The sequence below is a fragment of the Meles meles genome, chromosome 1 (genome assembly GCF_922984935.1).
Source record: "Meles meles chromosome 1, mMelMel3.1 paternal haplotype, whole genome shotgun sequence".
Taxonomy (NCBI): Eukaryota; Metazoa; Chordata; class Mammalia; order Carnivora; family Mustelidae; genus Meles; species Meles meles.
In genome coordinates this window covers 9,225,005-9,247,633 of record NC_060066.1, presented here as the reverse complement: position 1 = coordinate 9,247,633, position 22,629 = coordinate 9,225,005, and the positions used below count along the sequence as shown (strand labels likewise).

Below are 22,629 nucleotides of genomic sequence, written 5' to 3'. Positions count from 1 at the left end.
TTCATATCTAGGGACAACTGACTTTAGCACTTTTATTCTGCTCGCTAGAAATCAGTGTTTTTAAAAGGATGTCCCACAGGGGCACTGTGGGTTAAAGCCTCTGCCTTCAGCTCAGGTCATGATCCCAGGGTCCTGGGATTGAGGCCCACATTGGGCTCTCTGCTCAGCGGGGAGCCTGCTTCCCCCTCTCTCTGCCTGCCTCTCTGCCTACTTGTGATCTCTGTCTGTCAAATAAATAAAATCTTAAAAAAAAAAGGATGTCTCATAGAAGGCCCCATTCTCCACTATTAATGGAGGAGATGTGTGCAGAAAGGGAAAGTGGTGAGCAGTAAATTTAAGCCCGCCCTCACTTGGAAGTCCACCCAGAGCAGCTAGCAAGACAAATAAATAAAAGGTATTCAAATCAGAAAGGAAGAAGTAAAATTATCCATTTGCAGATGACATGATCTTATATATAGAAAACCCTAAAGATTCTTAAAAAGAAAAAAAAACTGTTAGAAGTCATAAATGAATTCAGTAATGTGTGGTTTTTTTTTAGGATTTATGTAAGATTTCTTGCAGCTAAAACTCCTGTCTTAAAAATGCTCTAGATATGTCCCTACTGTTTGCTCAGGGTTCATATTTGAATGATGGTGGGAATAATTTTTTTAAGAGATTGAAACGGAGAGAGACAGACTGAGACATGGGAGGTCAGGTAGAGGAGGGAAATGGAAAGAGACCAATTAGCTTTTGAAAATCCTATCATAAAATCTAAGTAGGAGCTCGCATTCTTGGTGGCAAAGACAGTCTCTTCAATAAATGTTGTTGAGAAAATTGGACAGCTATAGAAGAATGAAACTCAACCATTCTTATACCATACAGAAAGATAAACTCGAAATGGATAAAAAACCTCAACGTGAGTCAGGAATCCATCAGAATCATAGAGGAGAACATAGGCAGTAACCTCTTCAACATCGGCCACAGAAGCTTCTTTCAAGGTATGTCTCCAGAGGCAAAGGAAACAAAAGCGAAAATGAATTTTTGGGACTTAATCAAGATCAAAAGCTTCTGCACAGCAAAGGAAACAGTCAACAAAACAAAGAGGCAACCCATGGAATGGGAGAAGATAGTCAGAAATGACAGTACAGACAAAAGGCTGATGATATCCAGGATCTATAAAGAACTCCTCAAACTCAACACTCAAAAAACAGACAACCATGTCAAAAAATGGGCAGAAGACATGAACAGACACTTCTCCAATGAAGACATACAAATGGTTAACAGACACATGAAAAAATGTTCATCATCACTAGCCATCAGGGAGATTCAAATCAAAACCACAATGAGATACCACCTTACACCAGTTAGAATGGCCAAAATTGACAAGACTGTAAACAACATGTGTTGGAGAGGATGTGGAGAAAGGGGAACCCTCTTACACTGTTGTGGGAATGCAAGTTGGTACAGCTACCTTGTAAAACAGTGTGGAGATTCCTTAAGAAATTAAATATAGGGGCGCCTGGGTGGCTCAGTGGGTTAAAGCTTCTGCCTGCAGCTCAGGTCATGATCCCAGGGTCCTAGGATCGAGCCCCGAATTGGGCTCTCTGTTCAGCAGAGAGCCTGCTTCCCTTCCACTCTCTCTGCCTGCCTCTCTGCCTACTTGTGATCTCTGTCAAATAAATAAATGAAATCTTTAAAAAAAAAGAAATTAAAAATAGAGCTTCTGTATGACCCTGCAATTGCACTACTGGGTATTTACCCCAAAGATACAGATAGAGTGAAAAGAAGGGCCATCTGTACCCCAATGTTCATAGCAGCAATGGCCACAGTCGCCAAACTGTGGAAAGAACCAAGATACCCTTCAACGGATGAATGGATAAGGAAGATGTGGTCCATATACATTATGGAGTATTATGCCTCCATCAGAAAGGACGAATACCCAAGTTTTATATCAACATGGACAGGACTGGAAGAGATTATGCTAAGTGAAATAAGTCAAGCAGAAAAAGTCAATTATCATATGGTTTCACTTACTTGTGGAGCACAAGGAATAACACGGAGGACATGGGGAGATGGAGAGGAGAAGGGAGTTGGGGGAGATTGGAGGGGGAGAAGAACCATGAGAGACTATGGACTCTGAAAAATAATCTGAGGGTTTTTGAAGGGTGGGGGGTGGGAGGTTGGGTGAGCCTGGTGGTGGGAATTAAGGAGGGCACATATTGCATGGAGCACTGGGTGTGGTACATAAACAATGAATTCTGGTACACTGAAAAGAATTAAAAAAAAAATGGTGTTCTATTCATCTTTATAATCTCCAGCAGCAGATATAGGGCTGATGCAAAGTAAATCCTCAGATGTGTGTTTTCATGGAATCGCAGCAAGTGAAACTGAGACCACTGTCAGAGATTACGATGACTAAAAAATGTTTGTCCCTGTGACTGATGAGAAAGAAACATCAGGAAACACCTGACATTTGTGTATCAATTGTAATTGACAAAATATGTAAGACGTGTTCCACTGAGTTTAATCATCATTACAACCTTGGGAAGTAGATTTCATCCCATTTCTATGTGAGGAAAGGAGAATCAGAGATGTGTCTAGTTCCCAAACATTCTGGTAATAGTGTCAGGATTAATTTATAATTCCAAACCCCTAGGCCCTCATTATTTGAAGTTGCTATTTAATTAATTAATTTTAAAAGATTTTATGTACTTATTTGAGAGAAAAAGAGATAGCAAGAGAGAGAGCATGAGCAGGGGGGAGGGGGAGAAGTAGACTCCCCACTGAGCAGGGAGTCTGGGCCCTGGGGTCATGATCTGAGCCAAAGGCAGACATTTAACCAACTGAGCGACCCAGGGGCCCCTAAGTTGCTATTTTTAAAAAAATAGCAAGAAAGAAGTTAATGAATTTATTTCCTTTAAATTTATAGTTTTCTATGATCTTCAGAGTTTAAAAGAAAAGAAAGAAAATCAAATGGTGTTTACCCGTATCCTGGTGAAACTGGCTCTGTTGAATGTTTTGCAAAAATACAAAAGAGGAAGTAATCCAACACCTGACCACAAAGTTGTGTTGCTGCAATATTTTTTTACTGAGGCAAAACAGTGAACTGTGGCAATGTTTGTGCAGGCAAATTCCCTGCCAGTACCCCCTCCCCTTCCCTCCCCCAGAAGGACACCTTTTCATTGGAATGTCAAGAGGAGATGTTGGTATTGTGTTCTGGTCCCAGCCAAGAGGACAGATGCCTAGACCAATTGCAAATGACCAGTTAGAGAGCATATTCTGACCTTGCACATTTGTGCATGCTGGCATATACGTCGTACCCAAAGCGCCTTTTTGTGTGTTGGTCTACTTGACTGCCCTGTTAAATGCGTCAAGATCAGGCATTAAGTTCATTTATCACTATGCTCCTTGGGCCTAGCACAGTACTTGGCACGTTGCAGATGTTCAATAAATGCTTGTGGGAAGGAAATGGAAGTAGAATGATATTTTTTATCTGCCAAAGCTTGAATCAAAACTATAAAGAACAATAGGGAATGATCATTTTAGAACCTGCATAGAAACCTTGTTTGAAACTTACTCATCCTCAAAGCATTTTTCAAATGCCACTTCCTCTGTGCAGTCTTCCTTGATTTGCTGAGTCAGAATACACAGAGGAATATATGTTCATTTCAAATGTAGTAATATTTAATTGAATATTAATATTGCTATTATACCTGGTTGTTTCTGTTTCCATCTCCCCATGATGGCAAGTCACCTTTGAGTTGGATATCTAGTTTTATTTTTCTTCCTGTTCTCTCACCCTCCATTGCCCAGTGTCTAGCACTTGGGAGAATTTCAACAAAGTTTGTTGAGTGATTAAACAAGCCAATGAGGGGCGCCTGGGTGGCTCAGTGGGTTAAAGCCTCTGCCTTCGGCTCAGGTTGTGATCCCAGGGTCCTGGGATTGAGCCCGAGTCGGGCTCTCTGCTCAGCCGGGAGCCTGCTTCCCCTCCTCTCTCTCTGCCTGCCTCTCTGCCTACTTGCGATCTCTCTCTGTCAAATAAATAAATAAAATCTTAAAAAAAAAAAACAACAAGCCAATGAGTGATGAAAGAATGCATGCATGCTCTCTGCCTTATCTGAGGATGCCAATGGATTGTGGCTACTTCCATTCTCAAGGAAAATAACGATCAGGAAGAGGTTAAAAATGTTTGCTGTTTGGTTATTATTAATCTATATACTTGCTATGTTCTATTCTCACCTTTTCCTCCGCAAGTTTTTTTTTTCTTAAGACTTTATTTGTCTATTTGAAAGGGTGGGGGGGACACAGCGAGAGGAAGAGGGAGGGGGAAGAATCTCAAGGAAACTAAACAGAGTGCGGAGTCCTAAGCAAGCCTTGATTTCAGGACCCTGAGATCCTGACCCTGAGATCATGACCTGAGCTGACTCCAAGAGTGGGTCACTTAACCCATTGAGCCAGCCAAGCGCCCTCTCCCCCAGTTGTAACAATCTCCAGCGATGTGTTTCTTTGGTGTTGAGACCACCTCTAAAAGCAACTACCCAGGGAATCAGGAACATGAATGTTATGTCAATCTCTCAGTAGATTTTCCTCTCATTTGTCTTGCTTTTTAATTTTGCAAACCAGGAAGAAAGTTCTCAGTTTTGTTGCATGGCTATAAGTTGTAATTTGGAGCTATAGTCAGTAAGCACCATTTGCAGTGAATATTAGTTGCTTTGTTGCCTAGCTTCTGCTCTCTTTCTTCCAAGTAACAGCATCCCAATTTGCTTCAAAGGACCCACTCATTCCCATCTTTCAGTCTATGAGGTTTGGGCCGGTCTCTACTCCCACTTGCCTGATTGGGGATGGGACCCAGATCCATACCACATCAGTCCAAATCACCTCTATGGCCATCATGCTTAGTTCACAGGCAGGCACCTGACTTAATTTAAGCCAATGAAAGAATGACTTCTAGGACTTGTTTTTCGTTCATCAAGGTGCTGTGATTACAAGACTGAAGCTGTTGGGTACCTAGCTGTGGATTCTGAGAGTCAAGCCAACCCATAGGAAACAGAGTAAAAGATATTATAATTTGATCCCTGACTCCAACTGCCCCAGAAGGCAGACTTATCCCCTCTTGATTCCACAAGCAGAAATTCCCTTTATGCTTCTACCTGTTTGCATTATATTTTCCGTCACAGGCAACCAAATGAATTCTAATATATTACAGTTCTGAAACATCATGTAACTTAAGAATCATTTAGGATGGTTTTTAAAGTACTGATTACTAATCTCCAAATCTAAGACACAGGTTAGGGCACAGGGACTGGCAGTTTAACAAAGAGCCCAGTGGGTCTAATGCAATGATTGGTGGAGCAGTGCTTGAAAATACTGCTTCGTTAATGGGAGTGTCAACAGAAACAACAACAGAAATTGGAGGAGGTAAAAAGAATCAATATAGAAGTTGAAAATTAAAGAAAGGACTACCCTCTGTCCTGGTATTGCAAAGGAGAAAATACACCAAGGAATCAAGAATTGATTCCATATTCAATGCTTTTGGAGATAGGGAAACTTTACCCTATTTCTCTTTATTATTCCTTCTTGCTTTAGGAAGCGTGATTGTATGTCTCAATTTGTCTGGGACTGCCCATGGATCCACTCATTATTCTGCCATAATTATAATAGCCACTTTTTTTTTTTAACTCTCTTAAGTGTCCAGGCTTAGATGACAAACTCATGGTCACTCCATTGTTTCAGGACAGTCTGTACAAAAAGGACTTCTTTATCACCCAGATCTCTTGCTGCATTTTTAAGCTTTTGCTGAGTGAAACATATTTTTTTTTCCTATTGTATGGCCTTTACTAGCAGACAGATATTTCAAAATCACTACTGCCAAGTCAAAAATTCTTAAAAATCTCAGAAAGCCAGATATTTTCTGAGTAACATATGAACTTCCAGTAAAAGTAAATAAATAAAACAAAGTTGTTTATGCCATCTGATTGTCTTTAGGGTTGACTCATTCTAAGAAAGCAGCATATAAACCCATACATCGCAAAGGGAATTATGTTAGAAATGCGAGCAGGATACTCTGTGGACATATGGGAGAGATTGTATTTCTCCATTCTGTTCATACATGGCCAAGAGGTCCAATGGCAAGAGATTAATTCTGGAAAAATTATCACTTCTGGTCAGTTGTAAAGGGGATAGAATGACAGACAAGACAAGCAGGTTCATAGGCAGGGGAAGGAAGTGAGGTTTGTGCCATTTTCAAAGATTTTTAAACACCTGGAATAGAGAGTTGCCACAGGTGTCTATTCCAACAGTTCAGGTCTTTATTCAACTAGTATATTAAACATTTTTTTTGAATTGTTTTGCTTTTCTTCTTTGGTGCTGATTATAAGATTAGAGAAAAATACACACACAAAATGGCTTTCTTGTGTGTCATATGTAACAAAGAGTATGTGATATTTAGTAGTAACTTTTTCCTCCCTTAAAATAGGTAGATAGAATTGTCAAATATTCCAGGAGATAGAATGGTTCCATATTTATATTTTTAATGTTGGAGGAATTTAGTTCAGTGATTTCTGCCTAGGGACCGTTGTTTCGAGAAAATTTGCTCACTGCTTGTTTGGTTCCACTCAAACACAGCTGTAAGTTCTTTCTTTCTATATTTGGCAATGAAGTGACTGATGGCTCACATTAACCATCTGGATGAGGGGTGCATTGGGTGGGAGACAGGGGAGGGGACATAGCAATGCATAGCTTCACTGCATGGCTAGGAAGTCATCTCTAGACATTTCTACTTCTTATATCCCTGCCCCAATCCTGAACTTTGCGTCTATATGGTCAAAAGAGGCAAAGATAGAGTATATGAGTTTTCTTCAGTTTTATCAAATTTAATGCCTTTGTGAGTTAATATTATGTAATATCCTCTGGACTTTTCTAAAATTAAATTCATAGGTGGTATAATCAAGCTACACACATTTTAAAAATTAATATAATGACATAATAACATAAAAACAAACTTTATGGAGATAATTTATAATAAAAAGAACACATATTTCAATACAGAAGTGTTCAGTCATGACTCACAAAGAGACATAACGAAGTCGTCAAGAGCTAGCATCAAAACTTAGATTTACCTTGAATGTAACAGCTACAGATACAGAGAGATACAGGTACATTGAATCAGTGCCTCAAATACTGTGAGTAGCTTTGACAATGGCGGCATAATTTCTAAAAATGGAGTAATACACAAACAATGAATTGTGGAACACTACATCAGAATCTAATGATGTACTGTATGGTGACTAACATAACATAACAAAAAAAAATGGGATAAACTCTTGGACGTGTTTGTAAAAAAGAACAATCTTCCCTCATATTGCATGGTTGCTTCACTCCTTGAAAAGTTGTGTGTATTAAAACCTTGCAAACTATTTTGTGCTTTGGTCCAAAACTGAGTACTAGGCTTAGACAATTATGAAAAGGGTTTTGACCTACATGAGTGTTTGGAGGGACATTCAAAGTCATGCATGACCTGGGACAGTTCTTCAAGATATGGGACTGCACTGTGTGCCTTAGGATGTCTAGAAGCCCTCTTCTGTCCCCACTAAATTGCAGCAGCACCCTATCTCAATCATGTGACAACTAAAAATGTTCCCCTCCCCATTTCCAAAGTGTCCTTTAATGGATAGTATTAAGTCCATTGAAAATACATACCTGTACAATTCACAAACTGGGAATAATTTGCATAAGATCTCATTTCTTTTTTTTTTTTCCTTTCAAGTTGTATTATTGGTAGGATCCCTTATTAAGTCCCAATTAAAATAGGAGAATTATATTTTCAGGGTAGATTGGTGAATTCTTAACAAATGGTGTAGAGTAGATAGAATCTATATTATCCTTTATGTATACATTTTAAATTGCAAGCAATCTCAAATTTTTAGTGATGTTAACAACAGATATTAATTTTTTTTCTCACTGGCTTAGGAGTGAGCTTGGGTTCTCAGGGTTCAGGTAGTTAGCTCTAGGCTGAAAGTCAGAAATTTGGTCCCTGGTCCTGCCACTGCTGTTGGAGAAAGTTTTCTTTATTTTGAACATCACCAGTAGCTTCTTATACAGTCTTCAAGGACAGAGTTGAGTGAGTGTAGCTGAGAAAAGCACTTTTGCTGGAAGAGAGACAGGGAATGGGAGCTTCTGACATTTTCATCGTATTTAGTGTGAGTTTGACTTTGCCTTCAAGAGTCATAAGGTGTATCGGTCAGTTTGTATTTGGTTATGCTGCATCACAAAGAACTTCCAAACTCTCAAAAGCTTAAAAGAACGAACATTTATTTTTCTCCTTATATGACATATCAGTTGTAAATCAGCAGCGAGTTCTGGGCTCATCATGATCTGTCTGGAATCTGGGTGACTAGGGCAGCTGCCATCTCAAATACTGCTTATCACTGTGCCAGAGATAGAAAACTGGATGCATTGCATTTTAAAACTACCAGCTGGCCATGACAAAGTTCATTTCCAATTTCATTTTACTACCCAAAGCAAATCAGAAGGTCACACGTAATTCTAAGGAGGGCAGAAAGTATAATCCTATCATGTGTCCAGGAGATCCTGGAAGTCTATGGTATACTACACTAATGACAACCATGATGGTAAATTTTCCAAACATGGAAAGGGTTCAGATGCTGGGCAAATGTCCACTAGAGACTGTCGTATTTATATCTTTTCTATATATCGCCATGCTCAGTCTAGCTCAGTAGCTATTAGTGCTGAATGAATGTTTCTGGAATAAAAGGATATGAATATAGTTGTTTAAATTACCAAATCTCACTATAATTAAAGCTTAAAGAGAGATACTTTGCTATTTTAACTCCACACTGTAAAGCACGATAAATATAAGTGTTATTTGTATGCAATGTTGCATTCAGAAAGCTTGAGATCCAGAGTGATACATTGGAAAGAGAGAGAAAAAAGACTTTCATCTCAACATTGATTTGAATGTGTTCACTTGTTGGTTTCCTCTCCTATGGGGACACTTTCTCCGGTGCCTAAGTCAGAGTTTGGTACATGGTAGATATACAAGAAGAGTAGCTCTGCTGTCCTTAGCTGGGTATTCTTGGGGAAGTCACGTCCATTTACCCACAGGTTCCTTAGCTTCAGAAGACACACACGCAGATCTTAGTAACATGTGCCTTTTGTACTGTACGAATGTCTTATAATAAATACAATTGTGCTAACGTGCTTGTCATGTAATGCACTAACAACATAGTAACTTCCACACAGCGTCCACTCAATAGCTGTTTGCTGACTGTGGCAATAACCATTTGCTCTGTTCTTATTGTGGAATGGATAGAGTGCAGTGCATTTACAAAAGTTTGCCCAGGGTGCTGGGGTTGAGTTGTTTTGGGAACGGGTTTCCTATCAAATCGACAGTAATACTACTCAGTGGGCTGTGTCCTTATTTCTCAAAGGTCAAACACTTCAAAACTACTAATGGGCTCCTGGTGCTGCTCCTTTTCTCTCTTTTGCTAATCACGACCACTCCCGCTAGCCTTCAGCCAACGGCTGCAAAGCCCCGCCTCCCAGGGCGGCTCTCCAATCGGAGGCGCAGCCTGAGCCCAACCCTCGCGAGTCACGTGATGCTACCAGGCCCGCTTCCGGCGCGTCGCGGGTGGCTGACGTCGCTGGGCCCGGCGTCTCGTCAGGGCTGGCCGGCGGTGGCGGCGGCGGCGGCGGAGGCGGCGATGGCTGCGGACGCTGAGCGGGCTTGAGGGCTCGGACCTGCCACCTTCCTCGCGACTTCGGGCCCGACTCAGCTCTGCGGCCCCAGTTCGCTCCCCTCCTGCTTCCTCCCCGGCCGCTGCCTGGGCGGAGGCGGAGGCGGAGGCCCGGGCTGGCCGCCCTGCTCGTGCCCCGGCTCGGCCCCAGACGGCCCGGCTGCTGTGCGGAGACGAGGCCGAGTCGGTAAGAGGCGGCGGCGGTGGCGGGGCCTGGAGGCCGCCTGGATGCCGTCTGGCCGCCGGGACGCCCCCGCGCTGGTGTCTCTCCGGCCCGCTCCCCTCTTGCGTCCCTCCCCTTAACTCGCCGCCTCTATTGTCTGGACGCCGCGGCTCCCTCTCCTCCTCCCTTCCTTCCCCCCTGCCGGGGGCCGGACGGCTGTCAAACCTGGAGGCTTCTCGCGCTCCCCGCCGGGCTGGTCTGAGCCCTTCCTGACTCTCTGCCAACCCCTCCCGCCCCGCATCCACCCCCTACCTTCTTTGGCCCCGCGGCCATTCTCTGACCTTTGCTGCTTCACTTTATCGTTGTTGTGTCTTGCTAATTTTCTTTTCCCTCCTAGTTGACATCTCGTGCAACGTTAACCGTCCTGATAAATTTTTGCCATTCTTGTTTGCGTTCTTTTCTGTTTATGTTCCTCCGCATTCTCTCTGTCCCTTTTTCTCTTTCTGCTTCAAGTCTTCCCCTCCCGTCTCCCCCTCCCCCCCGCCGCCACAGACTGTCTTACTTTGCCTTTTCCTTATTTCAAATCCCTAGTCATCCTCCTTTCTCCACCCAGGGAAAAGGAAATTGTGCCTCAACCCAAAGTATCACTGAGAGTTTGTATGTCTTAACTCCACGTTTATGGGTTCGATGTTTGGCTATAGAAAATAGTGTAACTGGTAAACACCTCTTACTAAGTTCTTCACGTGAAGAACAGTAGAAAAGTTTGGATAGATTTCTACACAGATATTTAAGTAACTGCTTTATGTGTTGTACGCTGTCCAGACTTTAAAAAAAAAATGCCATGCTTTTGTTCTTACACCAAATATCCTCTGGCCTAGCTTCCCGTTAACTTTAATGAAGTAATCTTTGTTCTTGACATGGCCAGAGGATAGTCTTCCCCCCGCCCCCCATGAGTATTTAGGTTTGATTTTACATATTTTTATGGGAAGTATTGGTGTTATTTTTGCCCCTTACCTATTAGATTTTTTGCAAGAGGAAAAGACAGTTGGTTTTTATTTTTCCTGCTACATTTTGTCCCTTTTGAATTGTGAGCAAACCATTTAAAAAATGCTATAGTTGTGTATTTTCTTTTTTAACCCGAGAGAAAGCATAGTCCTATTAGTAATTCTGAATCTCAAAAAAAGGTTTTAGGGATCTCTCTTCCCCCCAGTAACAGTAGGTTTGCATTCCTGATTACCTGTTATATTTTGATGTAGCCTGTCTCTAAGTGCTTCATACTGCTCAAGTACTAGTGAGTGAAAAAGGCTACCTCAGCTGTTCCGGGTGTCCAGTGTGGCCAAAAGGAGAGTAAAGAGTGTGCGTGGCAGTGATGTAGAGAGGGATATTCCTTGTCGTTTTTTGTTTGTTTGAATATTATGACCCCTTTTGTCAGTGTGGACACTATGTTGAAATAGAGTGAAATAAATTTGCATTAAAAAAGGCATTAAATGCATTAAAAATCCACATCATTATTGCTTATTGAATGTGCAGTATAAGGAAGACATTTCTGCTGCAACTTTATGTTAAATTAAAATTATTGAATCATTTGCTACCAAAGCAGGAAATCATAGCTAATGAAAAGAATTCGTTACAAAATTACTCACAAGAATTATTGTTGATGTTGTCACTGGCAGAGGAGTGTCCGCTGTCCCTTCATGCTCTTTAGTGTCTAGTGTTGTATACTATGAGGCACTCAAATATTGATTGAAAAACTTCATTAATTTGTACTCTTAAGAATTTCAGTAGTCCTATTCCAGAACCACTCAGGTGTCTTGATTTTTTTCAGAGACGGAAAACTGTTTTCAGCACGTGTGGAGAATTTTTTTGGGTATTTTCAAGTTAAAATTTCAAACATTTTAGCCATTAGCAAGGTTAAATGCTCGTCTGTTCTTTTTAAATAGTTCTTTTTCATGTTCTTTTTCCTTGATTCATGATCAAGACTGCTTGTAAGGTATATAGTACTTTTTTTTACAGATATTGGTAATCGTCATTCAGATTTCTTTAAAATTTGGCAGTTACTTTAACTTCTCATGCAATGCTTTTAAAATTGTTTTATTCCCTATGCATTTTATGCATTAGAATCTAACCTTTTTTTTTTTTTTTTCCCCTCTTGAGGTAGTGAAAAGAAAATACTGAAGAATAGGATTTCAAGATGAGTAAAAAGCCCCCCAATCGTCCTGGAATCACTTTTGAGATCGGTGCTCGTTTGGAGGCACTGGACTACTTACAAAAATGGTATGGAGAATATGGAGCTCTTGACCGAAAGCACGCCTTTGGTAGTCTTACATGTTGGTCAGATGCTATTCTTTTGAAGGTGGCAGAAACATTCATGTATTCACATTTTGAATACACGTGGACGTTGTTGTTTAGTTTTCCTGCTCTTCAGCAAACTGTGTGGGTTTGGCATTTCAAAGCTGTTTTTTTTTTTTTTTTTTTTCCCAGAATCATTTTAAGGTGTTTGAGAACTGAAAATCATTATCTAGAATATGAAGTATAGAGAAGGTGTCAATACTCCTGTGTACTTAATATGAGCTAGAGTGGTGGTGGGAGGGAGGGACTTTATTTAGATAACCAGCTTCCCAAGATTTGAATAAAACTTGATGTAAATCTTTTTTCTTGACCTGTGTCAGAAGTGATCTTTCAAAATACAGAGTATGTCGATGGTTAGCACAGTCATTATTCACTGTCCCATCTAAAATCAAAAACCAGTTTACCTCCTCTTTCTCCTGGGGATAGTGAACTAAAGATAGGTTGTTACTTTCCCGTACTAAATGGGCAGTATTTTCAGACCTTTTAAAATTTCTTCTGTTCTGGCCATGTGTGAAAAGTAGTGAATTTAAGTTCCTAATATACCCTTAGTAAATGATATAAGGATAAAATCACCACCTGGAAAGGAGAGAAGAGGAAACAACACATGGGTCACTAGGCCACAGTAGGAATGACAAGGATTCCCTCTTTCTTCAAGGGAATGCTTTCTTCATTCCCCTTAGCTGCCCCTTAGTTCTTGTCCCTGGGAGGAAGTCTCTTGTTGCCATTTTCAGCTCTCTGCCTGAGAGGGGCATTTGAGAGTTCCTCTCTAGGGAGTGGGGTTGGCTTGGCTCTCTTGAAGCCCATTTATTTTGATGAGGGATCTGGTGGCTTAGCAACTCCAGGACTTCATCCACTAGGCTTTTTGACATTTTCAATCACTACAACTCCCTTGAAAACACAGTGGGTATTTTGCAAATTTGCTCTTGATTGATTTGCATTAAGTCAACTTCCTGAGTTGACAATGGCAGGCAGAGAACTCTTGTTTAGTCATGATATTTGACTTAGACTGGTCTGGGGTTTTTGTCTCCTAGTATGCAGCTTTAGAATTCCGCGCATGTCCCTGATACCCAGGCTAATGGGCTCTGTCTCGGGCACTGCTCTGGGACATTTTAAAACTATGGTTTGATGTGGGAAGGCAGTTTTTTGGCCCCATGCCTATAAGGTGCATCTCAGAGGGTAGTTCTTTTTAGGGGACTTAATTGTTAGTCTCATCAGGTGGAGAGTGCACATACTACTTCAAGTGGGGCTTGGGAAGCACCTGGGACCAGGCAGTAGCACCCCTCATAGTCCTGAAGCTAAAAATTATTTCCAGCCATGGTGGAGTATTCACTGGGGGAGCACACATGCTCCTAATTGAGAAGCGCTGCATTAGGCCATACAACAAAAGATGCCAGTTTAGTCAGTAATTGGCCATCTTTGATTCTCATTTGACCAAAAGAAGCTTTTCACTCAGAAGGCACACTGTTAAACCTCCCCATGGTACAAGAAATGATACTTCTTCTTTGATGCTGATCTTAATTAATCCTTTTTTTAATTATCAGCTTTTGAATCACTAGTAATTCATATTAACATATTTTCTTAGGGTTCCAGACTGACAAAGTTACAATCAAAATAGCTTCCAGTGTGGGAGGAGCTCACGGTTTCCTAGTTTTCTTAGAGGTTTTTAGGGAAATTAACATAATTTTGGTATTAGTAAGAAATTTGCTTTCGATGGTGAAATGTTTTCTGATTCAACAGCTGTCAACTTGATGATCCAGTAGTTAAAAAGATGATGAAAGAGAACTACTTTAAAAATCAAGCCTGAATGTGCTTTTACATTATTTGGAATTTGAGAGAAAAAAATGATAGTTGTAGCTGAAGTCTTTTTCATTGTCTTATGCTTCACATCAAGGAAATTTCTAAGTGCTTAGATAGGGTGGTAACAGGCATCTCTACTCATTAATGAAGTTTAGCTGTGATTTTAATGACCCTAGTAGTAATGGTCTCCTTAAAGTAAGTCACATCAGCCAAAATAATCACATATGGTAATCGCTGAAACATGTCAGCAACTTGATTTTTATGAACTCATTTATATGAAGATGTTAGCATTCTGCTACAGTTGGAATTAAGGAATTAAAATACGTATATTTTATATGTATAAAATAACTACCTAGAATATGTATGTAAAATATTCTAGGTAGTTGAAAGAAATAATTTTTTTATTAGTGTCGGTAGTTTCAAGAGCTAGTCAGTCTTGGGCAGTCCCTTTGATTTAGTATTAAAGTCCTTTTCTGTAGGACAACTAATTAATTACTAAGATTTATTTCATTTTATATGGGCACAAGAGAAGTTCTGTGAGACACTGTACTCTTAATGGGTTTTACTTTTAAATAAGATAATAAACTTTATTCTTCATATCATTACCTTTGTTAAGACCCATTCTGTATTTCATATAAATGCTGCAGATTTTTGCTTTAATCTCAGATAAAAGTGTAGAAGGATTATTCGAGTGTTGAGAAACTTTACTAATTTTGTGAGGAGCAAAATAGTTACCACTGAAAATATTCTGAAATGCTTCTCCTCTCTCTTCCACTCCTCCCTCCCTATTTTCTTTACTATTCTCTTCTGTTGTGTCCATAAAGAATGCTTAACCTTCCACATTTATTCAGTACATTTGGAAAAGTTTTGAGGTCTTATTTGACATGAGTATCTTTTGAGCTATTACAGGCAATGAATAGGGAGGAAGCAAGAGTGCATATAGTGCTTACTGGCTCTGCACACAGGACATTGCCAGTAAGCCATGGATCTGATGTGAAGGAAACGACATGACATGTTGGTTGGTTACCTTTCACAGAGAGGGGCAGAGGGAAAGTTGTGATAGTGGAGAACCCAAAATGTCAACTTGTCCTGTATGTAAAAGATGTTTCCTATATTAAAAAAAAAAAAAAAAAAAAAAAAAAAAATAATTTTTACTGTGTGCCCTGGAAAGAAAACTGTGAATTCTAAATTAAGTGGGCAGAAATAAACTGACTTTAAGCTTCCATTTTTAAGTGTGGGGTAGGTTTGATTTAATTGGAAGGTGCAATCTATTTTTCTCATGGAAAGGACATATTACTGCTTGAGCAAACCATATCCTTGTCTTCAAAGTTCAGAAAGATATTCAGAAAAATACACTCTACATTTTTTAAAGTAGTGATTTATTACTTTTTGTTTTCTAAGTCACTTTAAAGCTACATCAGAAAGCTCATTGATGGTTTGATTATTTACCAATAACTAATGAATGTAGGCCTAAGAAGCTAACAAAAGGCCAGTCATCTTCAGGGCCAATATGTGATTTTTGGGTTTCCTGTAGTGACTACACCTAACTCCTGTTGGGTATTGTAGGTTGCTTAATTTTTATTTTATTTTTTAATTTACTTTTTTTGGGGGGATTGCTTAATTTTTAAAAATATTGTAGTTTTATTTAAAACATACTGATTAATTTCTTTCTCAACAGTCTTTTAAAAGTCTTTCAAAAGACTTAATATGCTACTGTTTACAGATAATGTAATCAGCCATCTTTGGTCTTACCTCTGTCATATTTTCTATCACACTCCTGCCATTCAAATGGTGACATATCAGATTGATAATCTCTTGAGTGGTGACATCATAAGATTGAAAAAGGATACAGGTTGTTGATACAGTAGTGTATTTGGGGAAAGAGAAAGTTTAGAGGTGAAGTTCTGTTGGAGATACTGTAAGTGGATTCTACAGACGAAAGAGGCAGGTTCAAAGACTGTTACTTGCTGGTCCTGTAAATATGGGCAACCTCTTGACCTCAGTTGGCTTATCAATAAAATGGAAGCAGTGTTACTGGCTTTTACTTAAGAGGATTATTTTAAGGATCAAATAATGTATTTAAACCTGCTTCAAATTCTATAAAATAGTACATAATTACTAAGCATTGAGGTAAATGCAAGGGAAGAGGGAGAGGTGAAAAATCTTTGAGGATTTGAAGACTTAAGTGTATGTTTTTAAATGTGGCTTTAGTATTGACATGAGAATGGCCTGGAATGTAGAAGGAAAATCATGTCACTGCAACCTGCTATAAACCATCTTTTTGGGGTGTTGATAAAATCTTTTTGTTTGTGCATAGCTTTATAGTTACAAAGCACCTTTGCAAGTAGTTTATCTAATCACTCTGAATACTGTTCAGTGAGAAAAGTGATCAGCTCAGACTGGTTTGGACTACTGATTGAACTTTTGTCTTTTGAACGAAATTCAAGTAGTTACTCTATAGCAAGTGATTTAGTTATGAAAACAAAAAAAATCAATATAAAATTTGAAATACAGAATTAATTTCAAACATTCAGATGAGTTAGGCTCCTCTGACCTTTTTTGGTAATATTTCTATTTAATTCTCTTATAGATCTAAAGGAAAGGAAAATGAAAAATTAAAAAATTGTGGAGATGTCTCCAAGTATCAGAGTTTGATAGAACAGTGTAAAATTTGAATTGACAAATGCTGTTTCCACACATGGGAGTTTTTTGAACTGTATGGAACATTTGCAAATGTGAGTTTTTAAAATGTTCATCACCAGAATTTTTACAGTGTGGTAAATTGAGGAAATTGAGATTATAGCAAGTATAAATGCTTTCTAATTTGAGTAAAAGTACATTATTTTCTGAATAAAAAGAGTTGCTTTTTTCTAATTGAATTTAACTATTCAAAGGCAAACATTAATATAAATAAATTGTGTTTTCTGTATTTGGAGTAGAAGAGTACTCCTGAAAAGTAGTATGTTGATCAAATTTAAAAACCGGTATCATTTTTAAATTTTACATTAGGTGAGTTTGAAACTTGTAGAAACCTTAGGTGAACGCTTTTTTTCTTTTTTTAAATATTTCATTTATTTATTTGTCAGAGAGAAGGAGAGAGAGAGAGCACGCGCGCACACAAGCAGGCAGAGAGGCAGGCAGAGGCAGACAGAGAAGCAGGCTCCCTGCTGAGCAAGGAGCCCATGCGGGACTCGATCCCAGGACCCTGGGATCATGACCTGAGCCGAAGGCAGCGGCTTAACCTACTGAGCCACCCAGGCGTCCCGGTGAACACTTTTAAAATAGGAAATCTTTTGCTAATATGAATAAAATTCTTGTATATTGGGTTTTCCTAACTGTATATTTGAAAAAGATTCTTTTGAGTCACTTCTACCTTTGAAAACCTAATTAGAGCTATAGACTCAGAAAAATGTACAATCATATTTATATGCCAAAAATATTGAGTTATATATTATAGGTGGTCATAGAAAACTTAACCATGAACTCCAGATTAAGACTCTTCTAGCAGAGAATTTCAAATTGAAATCTGTATGATGTGTTTTTTTAATTCTGAGATTTTTACATTCTGAAAGTCACAAATTTTGAATCTTAAGACCTAAATGAGCTCCGTTTAACCATCAAGCAGGTCTGCGTCAGTGCACAAAGACTGTAGTTAACTTAATTTGTTAAAATTTTCACCGGTAAGAGCCCTATAAACTTTTATTAAAGTGAAGATCTCTTTCTCCTCCTCCCCTCAAAAAATGTTGAAAGCAGGGTTAGACAAAGGTCAGAGTACATGTATTCATTATAAAACACACCTGGTTCTTGTTCTTACTCTGTTGTTCTTTTCATTATATTGATTTATTTTCTATAGAGCTTTTTCTTCTCTGCTCACGTTTTTTGCTTATCCTAGTTTTCTTGGAAGGTGAGAGAAAACAAATATAGGGAAAAGTAAGTTTAACTGAAGTCAGAAGATACGGGTTCTCAGTGCTGTTCTGCTGTGAACTATGTGACTCTGGAAAGTTAGTTCTCTGCTTTAATGTCCTTAAAATGAGGGTGTGGCATATTAGGTAATCTTTCAGGTCCCTTGAATTAGAAACTCAGATTTCTCTTATCTACTTTCCATGTATTGAGGGAGGATGGATTTTTTAAACCTCATTTTTGGATGGGTAAATAACATAGACTTGAGGCAGAAGTAAGATAGACAAAAAGAAGTCAAACATAGTTTGCTCATAACTGCTGGGCACTGAAAGAACTTTGAGAAAAAATGAGTTGAAAAAGTAGGGAAAGGTGAATCTAGTTTGGAACAAAAATAGTAATTTTGAAGGTTGGAGTATAGTGGTACTGGGGCACATGGTTATCCTTTCTCCAACCTGCTCTCCCACTCATTTAAATACTTCCATTGTGTAATTTTGAAATTACATAGTCATAACTATTGGCTTAGGAAAGTATATTTAACTAATCGGATGCTTTAACTCCCTAACTTTCCATGTGGTAACAATTCATTGATTGATTTTTTTGCAAAGTTCACTGATACTGTAGTTTTGAAAGTGATTCAGGTGAAGTCTAGAAGAGTGAGTCTCAAACTTTAGCTTCCTGGATTTCACCTAGAAGGTTTGTTAAACATAATCACTAAGCCAGTATCCCAAACTTCTGATTCAGTAGGTGTGAAGTGGGGCCCAGTAATTTGCCTTTCTAAAAAGTTTCTGGGTGATGCTGCTGCTGCTGCTCTGGGAACAGCATATGAGAACCACTGGCCTAGAGTATACAGAATTATTAACCCAAAGATAAAGTTTTTGAGTTGGATAGCAGTGGAAATATCCAGGATTATTTTTGAATTTATAGTCTATTTTTACTTACGTTAGTTAGAAGAAGTAAAATGTAAATACTTGGCAAAGTGATGCCTGATTCAAAACTTTTTTTTTTTTTGCTGTTTTTCAGTAAAATAGGGCATACTGATCTACATGAGTTTCATGTGCTTCAGTTTTCTTGCTCTTCCAATTTCTGTAATTACCACTACATGGCTGGATAGTTGGGATTTAGATCCTTGTTGCTGTGGGTGGGAAAAAGACTGTCCCTGGTTTTAATTAATTATGGATTGCTATTGTGAGATTGTAACTTCTATAATGATTCAGAATATATAGGAAATACTCAGTATGTCACTTGAATTTTATAAGGAACCTGTCATGTATGGAATGATTTTTACCAGTTTAGAAATGACAGATCTGAGGTTTGGAGTTATTAACTGTTTTATTCCCGTTCATCTGGAGTAAAAGTCTGAAAAAATCATCTTACAGCCAGGTTCTTTTGACTGTGAGTCTGGTGATCTCATTACAATAACCTGTTGCTACATCTAGGGACTCCCTGAAGTTCGAGCCTCAGCTTCAGGGAGTAAATGGGCTCAGTGTTCATAGGCTATCTTAATTCCTGACTTTCTCTAGTGATATGTATCTGTCTGGTGTTTAGAAAGGCCCTGAGGTCCAGCATGCCTATGTCATTCTTGTTCCGTGGAATTAGCTTTTGCAAGACAGGTTAATTTCTGGCCTGTCTGTCCTAGAAACCCTCCTTCTCAAGCTCACCTTTGAATTGAGCCTTCAAGCTGATCATTTCCAAGCCTCCTTCACAAATGTATAGTAATGTAAAGTCCAGGAACCTTGGTCTTACTGTGCTGTGCTCCCTGTGTGTGTGTGCGTGCGTGCATGCGCATGCTTATATAATGGCAGGGGTTGGATTGGAAGAGAAGACCTTGGTTTTATTTGTTTATCTGACATTTGGTTGAAGGTCGGCTGTCATGTATCACATGCTTCAACTCTGAAAAATGTTTAGCAATTCTAGTTTTGCTGAGTAGACAGAACTGGTATCTACAGATGCTGAAAAGTTTTAAATTTTGTTTTTAATTGATACCTTAAGTGAGGAAAAAAATACTAAGTTTTAAATATCAGTAGTATAATATTTTTAGAAGCAGTTAACTTGATATTGAAGAGACAGCTTAGTTTTGCTATTGTTCATAAGGGTCCCAGTTTTTAGTATTTTTATATACTTCTTATTTCGAAGAACTATTGACTGTCCCTACTTTCACCTCTCATAGATCATTATTCAGCAAAAAGATCTTTTTATTAAATTAGGAATTTATATGCCAGTATTATGTTATTTCAGTAACTGTAATTAATTCAACTTTGAGAGAATTGTTTCAGTGAATTTGAAGAAAATTTGGATATTTAATAGTCAATGTGTCTTAAAAGTCTGTTTTTTCATTGCCAAAAAGCTAACCCTCTAATTAAAAATGAATCTGTTCTAGTTCATTATGGTTAGGTAAGGTAACAATGTATAAGCTGCTTACATGAAGTGATTTTATTCCTAAAGATACCCAGCAGAGCTTACTGAATTTTGGCAGGTTCGTAAGAATGAAACCAAAGTTTTGGAGATATCATGAGATGTGGTTACTGTAATTTTGGTAAGTGAATTATGACTTAGGAGGCAAAACGAAATGTAGGATTATATTTGTCAGACTAGATTAGTAAATATTATTTTTAAAGTCACTTAGTGTTTTTCTTAGTTCTATAGCAAATCATACTCTATAGATTCCTGTATTTGGGGTGTTGGGGGGCAGAGGGAGAAGAGAAAGAATCTTAAGCAGTTTCACACTCAGCATGTCACCCCACACAGGGCTTGATCTCACAACTGCAAGATCTTGACCTGAGCCAAAACTGAGAGTTGGATGCCTAACCAACTGAGCCACCAGGTGCCCCTGGATTCCTATCTCAATTTTTAAGTTTATATTATAACAATTTGTATACACAGTGGAATATTACATCTCCGTCAGATGTAAGAAAGGATGGATACCCAGCTTTTGCATCAACATGGATGGGACTGGAGGAGATTATGCTGAGTAAGTCAAACAGAGAAAGGCAGTTATCATATGGTCTCACTTATTTGTGGAACAGAGGACATTAGGAGAAGGGAAAAATGAAGGGGGAGAAATTGGAGTGGGAGACGAACCATGAGAGACTGTGGACTCCCAGAAACAAACTGAGGGTTTTAGAGGGGATGGGGGTTGGGGGGATGGGTGAGCCTGGTGACAGGTATTAAGGAGGGCATGGATTGCATGGAGCACTGGGTGTTGTATGCAAACAATGAATCATGGAACACTGCATCAGAAACTAATGATGTACTGTATGGTGACTAATACAACACAATTAAATAAAAAAGCATCTAAAATTTATAGCAATTTTGAAACACCCTAAAAGTTAAGCTACTTTCTTTTCTCAGACTCACATTTTGATGCGGTGTTTCATACTTAGGCACAGTTGAGATACAGTACACCTTTTTTTTGAGAAGTTCTAATAATAAAATGAGCCTTTCTATGCATAGGGAGCTTTTGTTTTGTTCTGTATAATATCTGTTTTCTGTACTCTTTGGGCTAACAAAAACCAACTTTAGGCATTTTGTATCAAAAACACTTACATAAAATTGAATTTTCAAGAAAGAATAAACATGATATAATGTGACTTTCATCTTATTTTTGTTTTCTGTACCTCTTGGTAAGAGCACCCTATATTTGAAACACTGCAGTAAGTGGTAAGTGTGATAGGAGCTGAAAATTATCATTTGGCAAGATGCCGAATATATATTGCACAGTCTTTAAAGACAGACAAACCTCAGTTCAGAGATCTGCTTAAATATCTATTTTTACTTGAGCAAGTTACTTAATGGTTCAGAGCCTCTGTGACCTCTCTTTAATAACTGGAAGTATAATAGTACCTAACTCAGAAAGATTCTTTGAGGATTAAGCAAGATGAGTGATTATTAAAATCTTATCATGGTTTTTGCCACATCAGAGGCACTTAATAAATGTTAGCTTTAATGAAAAAAATAGCACGAATATTGGTTATTTTATGTAGAGAGGAGTCTACTTGGGAGAGGAGTGAATATAAATCCTTAAAACTTCAATCAGTAGGTATATAAACACCTATAACTACCTGTAGTATTAAAATAATTTTTAAGTGCTGAATATTAAGAAATAGGAACTAAGTGGACATCAACCTGCTAGAGTTTTGAGTTTTGTGACAAAAGTAATGAAGAATTTGGTCCTGTTGATTTGAACAAAGTATATGAAATACACAAACTTCTGGTACAATACCAGAAGTATTTTTGGTGGCATTTTTTGGGGTAGAGTAGGAAAGGAATTCTTGAGAGTCTAATTGAGTCTTGTGGTGGGAGCTGGTAATGAGTAGCAAGTAGGTGTAGGCACTTTGATTGGTTAGAACTGACTGAATGAATGTAGGGATGGCAGGAGGTTGAGGTGCTAGGGAGGTAGACAGCAGTAGGAGTTTGAATCCAGGGATCTAAAATGAAACCTTTATTTGAAAGGTGGTGGCATCAAGGTTCTAAAGGAGGTCAGCGTGGCTAACTCGGATCTTACCTGTTCTTTGCTGCAAAGGTTGTGGACAGATAGGCAGCGGGGTGGTCTGGTGGCTTATACTGGACATGTGTCCTGGGGGTGGACGCCTCTGAAAAGAGGCTGTGAGGGATGATGTCATGGGACACTTAGAATTCAGTGTTGGAGAAGATGTGATTTTTGACGTATAAGCTATTATCTGAATGTTC

At 38.8% G+C, this 22,629-nt stretch overlaps 1 protein-coding gene across 2 annotated transcripts in view; it reads left to right on the top strand.

Moving 5' to 3' along the window:
• The first annotated feature begins 9,616 nt into the window (after positions 1 to 9,616).
• Positions 9,617 to 22,629, top strand: part of PHF20L1 (PHD finger protein 20 like 1) — a 74,516-nt gene continuing 61,503 nt past the window's right edge. For both annotated transcript variants that reach the window (XM_045997497.1, XM_045997492.1), the window contains exons 1-2: positions 9,617 to 9,921; positions 12,052 to 12,171. In XM_045997497.1, coding sequence (XP_045853453.1) covers positions 12,089 to 12,171 — 83 coding nt within the window. In that variant the 5' untranslated portion in view covers positions 9,617 to 9,921; positions 12,052 to 12,088. The remainder of the gene's footprint in view (positions 9,922 to 12,051; positions 12,172 to 22,629) is intronic.